The sequence below is a fragment of the Centrocercus urophasianus genome, unplaced genomic scaffold, assembly GCF_019232065.1.
Source record: "Centrocercus urophasianus isolate 14NV4802_14NV808 unplaced genomic scaffold, USGS_Curo_1.0 seq_20, whole genome shotgun sequence".
NCBI classification, from domain to species: Eukaryota; Metazoa; Chordata; class Aves; order Galliformes; family Phasianidae; genus Centrocercus; species Centrocercus urophasianus.
In genome coordinates, this window is record NW_024884756.1 from 18,252,690 (window position 1) to 18,258,689 (window position 6,000).

The 6,000-nt window shown below is 36.8% G+C and overlaps 1 protein-coding gene across 2 annotated transcripts in view; it reads right to left on the bottom strand.

Moving 5' to 3' along the window:
- The window catches only part of UBR3 (ubiquitin protein ligase E3 component n-recognin 3), a 94,866-nt gene that overhangs the window by 23,021 nt on the left and 65,845 nt on the right, over positions 1-6,000 (bottom strand). For both annotated transcript variants that reach the window (XM_042822618.1, XM_042822619.1), the window contains one exon: positions 1,629-1,734. In XM_042822618.1, coding sequence (XP_042678552.1) covers positions 1,629-1,734 — 106 coding nt within the window. The remainder of the gene's footprint in view (positions 1-1,628; positions 1,735-6,000) is intronic.

Here is a 6,000-nt window from a genome sequence, read left to right on the forward strand (position 1 = left end):
GTAATCTCTCTTAAGGAAGGTAAAGCTTCCTTAATCTTTTCAGACTTTATACTGACAAACCTGTATCTACAAGCTTATCATGAAGTCTCCTGAAAACCAGTGCAGAAAACAGAAGTGCTCAAATGCATTCCCAACACATACTATGTCTAGGAAATCATACTGTTATGTTCCATATTACCATTCATTTGTAAACACAGAAATATTTAATTAAATGCAGACTGACTTAACTATATTTTACCTGCCACAATCTAACTTTGACGCAATCAATGCATGATGAATTCCACCAAGTCTCTAAAAGTGAAGAAAGTTGGTGTTTTGGAAGACATACAGAAATTACAGACCCTCTGTTAATATTTCCAAAGCCAGCAAGCTTTTCAAATACCAAAATCACAAATGCAAGATCAGTTCCACAGCCACTCTGTAAATAGTCTGTCAAAATGGCCTTAATTTCCTGATATAACTCAGCAACCATAGTCCAAATTTATTAACCTTGTTCTACTGTTCAATATAGGTCAGAACAGAACTGCATGAAAACAAAGTTAAAAAGAGGCTTGAACGTATGTTGAATAAGATGGGTTTTCAGATTCTCATTGCTTTACTAGTAGATTAATTAGACCTGATTAACAGAAATTCTTACTGAAATGATCTAACACTGATAGCAAAAAAGGCCTAGAACCAAGAAACCCAACAGTAAAATCTCAAATTAAAAGCAAGCACAAACGTTTCAGGACTTTTTTCCTCATTTTTACAATAGAATTACTACATTGCTATTCCAGATTAAAGTTTGAAATATCATGATGCTCTTCACTTCAGTATCCTAGAAACACACCAACAAACATCCAGTTGGACAGGAACTAAAAAGACAGCTTTCAACACTGCTTCAAGCTATGAAGTGGAGATCCTAGTTCTGAAGAACTTGGGCAAGGTTCTGGGATTAAAAAGAAATATTGCTTTCCTCCTGTGATGTTAAAGCTAAGGAAAGAATTCAGAATAAAGAGTCTCATTTTAGGAAAGAAAGAAGGTTGCAATACATGTTTTTTCTGCTCACTGTCAAGGTAGAATCTGAAAAGCAAAGGGTCTAACGTAAGGTTAGGACTAGTCCTCATATAAGACAGATACATTGCTCTACGTATTGTACTGTTAATCCTTGTACAGCTCCATATGCTACGCAAGGTTAATGTTACAAAATCAGACTCAGGTGAATAACTTGTTTCAAATAAAAAGCATGATAAAACCTTTAACTTACAACAGAATTATTTCTCACTTGTATTAGGCCTACTTATATCATTTCTGTAACAGCTTTATGAATTCAGTATCAGCGTAAGTTTCATCCAGCATCCATACCAAGAAGTACATCAAGCCTCTTACCCAACAGCCAGAAATCTCCATGTATTTAAGCTTGAAAATGGTATATATAAGTATTAACTAAAAACTGGAAAGTGTCTGATTTTATGTAAAAGAAATTGTAACATTTATTATTACGAAGATATATGCACAATTTCGGATGTTAAATTCATAAGCCTACCTCACAAAGAATTTAAACTAAGACAGAAAGTTACTCAAAACTCTGCTGAAAGAATGCTTTGTTAATAAAATAAAACTGATATTTGGTAAGTTAAAATACTTGCTCTGAATTTTTATCTTGCATCGTCTGGGTTAGTTTCCTCCAAGGATTGTACGCAGAGTCAATACTGTAGAGGCGCATGTGCATGGCCAACACATGGAACAGCTGATCTGAGGGGTGGAGAAGACAAACTCCTGATTATTATACACAATAATATGAAGTATTTCACATGAAGGTGCCATTATTATTGTTCTTAAAAACACATACACTCTTAACACAAAAGGCTTTTATTCTTTTCTCTCATACATAGTTTCTGTGTTGAACGTATCTGAAATTAACCTAAAACGTTTCTGGAAATGCTGCCTTGTAGTAGGATTGCTCTAGTCCTTCATTCTTAAAGGTTATCATTCCTCTGGGCTTCACAAGATTATTTTGTAGATAACTTTTGGAACACAAACATCTTCACGCCACAGCGACACTAAAACAGCAACAGCGTTCACAATGGAGAAGATTTGTACATAACCTGCAGGCAAAGTTTGTTGATAGTTTTCAAAAACATCCGTACAGTCACTGTGTAAAAAATATTATCTGCAAAGCAATTCCAGATGCCTCTGAAAAAAGCAAGTTTACTTAATTATTCATACACATTATTGCAGTACCATGCATTAAAATGCACAGCTTTCAAACTGCTACAGAAAACAAAAATGAAAATTCTCTTTTTATTGATCAGCACAACTATAGACAAAATCCAATCTACTCCTCTAAAGCCAAGAAGACAAGCACAATTTATATAGACAGCATTTTCAGAGAGCTAAGTACAGTAAGAATGTCAGATGTCAATTCTTTCTCTGTGCTTACAACACAGTCACAATCTGGGCAAAACGTACAGCAAAGCCATATCTCAAAGTATTATTTTCCATGATTTTTCTCAGTTCTTTCCTCCTGCCACGCTACGCCTTGCTTTCTGTTTCTCCTGTTCACTCTTCTGAGAGACTGCTTCATTTCTCTCCATATCTTTCATTTTCATTTTTTTGCCACAGTATCTTGACACGCTTCCTCTCTCTTTCCTCCCTCTCCTTTCCCAAGATTCTTATTCTTTCAGCTAATCCCTTTGCCTCCCACTCTCTTAATCTCTCTCCCTTTTCTACAACCCACTTGCTCAACCTACACACTCTCTCACAGGTCGCTCTTTTAAGTAGAAATAGTAGCTATTAATTTATTTTCCACAAATAGACAATTACTCAGAGGGATGCAATTGCCAAAAAAGTCGCATGATGAAGTCAGCTGACTGTCAGAGCCTGAGGGCTGTAATTAGCTCCTGGGGTTTGCAAAATAATTGGAGATGTAGATGGCATTGGAATTGATTGCTGTCACCTGCTTTCTGAATAAAAACAGTCAATGAGGACAAAATAAGTCATCTTTTCTCCTGGCAAGAGATTCTTGCAAAACACCGCTTTGCTGACAGACTTCAAAACCCTGAAATTATACTGATGTTTCATAAATCTACAACTGGTTCATTTATTTTTGTTTAGAATGAGAGCCATGAAAGCATTAATTCCTACCCTCTTTGCCTCCGTGCTATGAAAATCAATGTCAGCTTTTTCCAAAAACACTCCTGACTTCAGGCAGAAAGGGACAACTATGCAAAAAATAAAATTCTTAGCGTAATTAATCAACCCTCTTGTCCTTTAATAGCTACCTTCCTGAGACTCCACTAACACAAAATGAAGCAGGCAAGTATCAAACCCTAGAAGGAGAGAATGTACCTGTAACCTCCAAGCAGGTAACATTATAGAGTCAAGACACACTGCAACATCAACTGAATCTGAACAGAAATATTGAGGTCAGCAAGTTCACAAGATTTTTCATATGCCACAAAGCAGCCATCACCGCTTTACTACGCATCGCATAGCACGTAAGTGTAAAGCTGGGAAGTAAGTAGTGAGACACAGTGACCTTTCACAAAGTATTTTGTATGAAATGACTTAACACTATGATAGTCTCCAAGTCAGTGCGACATGACTCAGCCAGCTCTGACTCCAGGTACCAAAGGAGCCCCGCTTCCACCCGTGGCAGCACTGCTGGAGAGCCTGCCTCTGTGCACCTGCGCATCTCTGTCTGCTCCTACGGCATTCGCATTCCTGAGAAGATCTGTAAGAAGTACTTGAAGCTAAGGATTGCCCAAAGGAAGACACAAAGGTTTATTTCTTCACAAACACTCTTTGATTTTATGTCACAGCATGAGGGCACATCAACTGATATTTGACAGAGAAGTTACAGCATGTTTTAAGCTCATGCCATGGTTTACAGTTCACGGTAAGTGCTTAATTACATACTCTCATTTTGCCATAGTTTTTTATTTTTTTTATTTACTAACTGACTGAATTCCACTGCTTCACCTCAAATTTAACAGCACCTACAGTGCAGTTGTGGAAAGCAAAAGGACATCACCAGAGCGCTGAGAATTTAGAAGAGGCAACTTCTTTGTGCTCAGGGTACCTGATAAGTGTTCTTGTGCTTATGAGACTGACAGAAATCTGCCATAGGCCACAAACAACAGAAGTTTTCCTCTTATGTATTCATGTAAATATTTCACTCTGAAATGTAGACATACAATAACAGAACATTCTCCCTTTACCTCTGCTTAGAAGTTTTAAAATACACTTACATTTTCACTCTTTAAAAACAAAACCAAACAAAAAACCCAGCCACAACAAATATTAGCACAGCAGGAAGGTGACAAGGGCCCATTAATAACCCTGCCCAGCCCTTGGGGGAACAGAAAGCAAGGTCACAAAAACACGACACCCTGCCTCCTGGCATTCCCAACACATCATAGCTGGTTCTCTAAAAGATCTTCATAAGTGGGAAGGTCTAGCTCCATCTTCAAAATAACATTCTCATTGAAACTGAGTAGAAAAATATTCAGTTAGACATCAGTATTAGCTCTGATTCATTTTAGCCTTTCCTAATTCCATTCCTAAAAATCAGAAAAATAAAGCTATTGTTCCATATGCTGCTGCTCTTGGTACATTTTTTTCAGCTCTTCCTTTACCAGCTCTACTTCCCAAACTTACCAGCGTCGTAAGAGAGAAGCAATGAAATGAATTGGAACTGGTACTTTAATAAGAGGCATTATCTTTGCACTGGGGTTGAATTTGTTAGAGAAAGCGTTCAAACATTTCCTCTCTCATAAAAAAGATAGTGAGTATTTTGTCTATATATCCACAAACTGCCTGCACTAGCACCTGTAGTTGCTTTGCTTACTGTTTTCAATATTAAAGCATGCTGACTTCACAGATGTTGACAGAGCTCTTAAAAACACTCTGCAAGCATGAGTCTATAAAAAAAAAAAAAGGGGGGGATTTCATAGCTCTTTTCATGTCAATCCTGGCATGCACAACACAAAACAAAGTTAAATTCAGAGATGACCAGATGTGGATTTGACAGATGAATGGCAGAATTTATAACAATGTCATGCTGAACTGACAGCAGAAGTCATTCACAAAGTTGAATACATCTGCAAGTTCTGAGCTCACTAGTAATCTTGGTTTGATCTTTGCCTAAGTGATCTCAAATTTCTATTTGTCTTTTTTTGCTGTAAGTTATTTTCTTCTCTTTTTGCCAGTCTCTTGACCATAAAGTAAAATCTCTCATGAACAAAGTTGAAATCAGATTTTTATCTGTCATTAACATCACTTAGTGTATAACAGTGTGCTGTACTAAATCTGAAAATTAACTATGACTTGACCTTGTTTTGGTTGCAGAAGTCTACATGACACGTTTATTCCGCAGTTCCGAAATTGTGTTTTAGAAATGGATCTAAATAACACATCCTGACCACATGAATATCTCCACTTTGCTATTTTGATCCAATCCTTTCTTTTTTATTTCCAGAAATGACTATTTATATTTGAAATGCAGCAGTAAAGCAGTTCACCACAAGGGGTACAGAACTCAGCCTTGTGCCAACTGCTGTGTGAAGATCTTACCAGACTCAGAGCACTTCTTCAACCACCACCGCAACTGTCAAGGTCACAACAAAAAGCACATGATAGAAGCAGATGGGAATTGACTGTTAACATGGGAATTGAAGAATTTTTTCTCCTTGTAGAGCTTTTGTGTGGTCCACTTAGCAATAGCAGCTGCAAAAACCTGCTGATAGCATCTTTCCACTCATCAATGATCCAGTAGGTTGGAATCAGTGAAGAAAAGAATTGTGAAAGTTAAGAAAAGCCTAAATCTGAAGTCTTAATTGTTGATGAAGCAATTAATTATTCTCTATATTAAACTTGTCAATGCATGAAATCTACTTTAGCAGTGGAATGCTTTTTTCCTTATATAGAAGGTACCTCACTCTTTATCCCTCTCATACCAGACATGAATGCCAGATATTAACTTTTTTTTTTTTTTTTTTTTTTTTTTTTTTTTTTTTT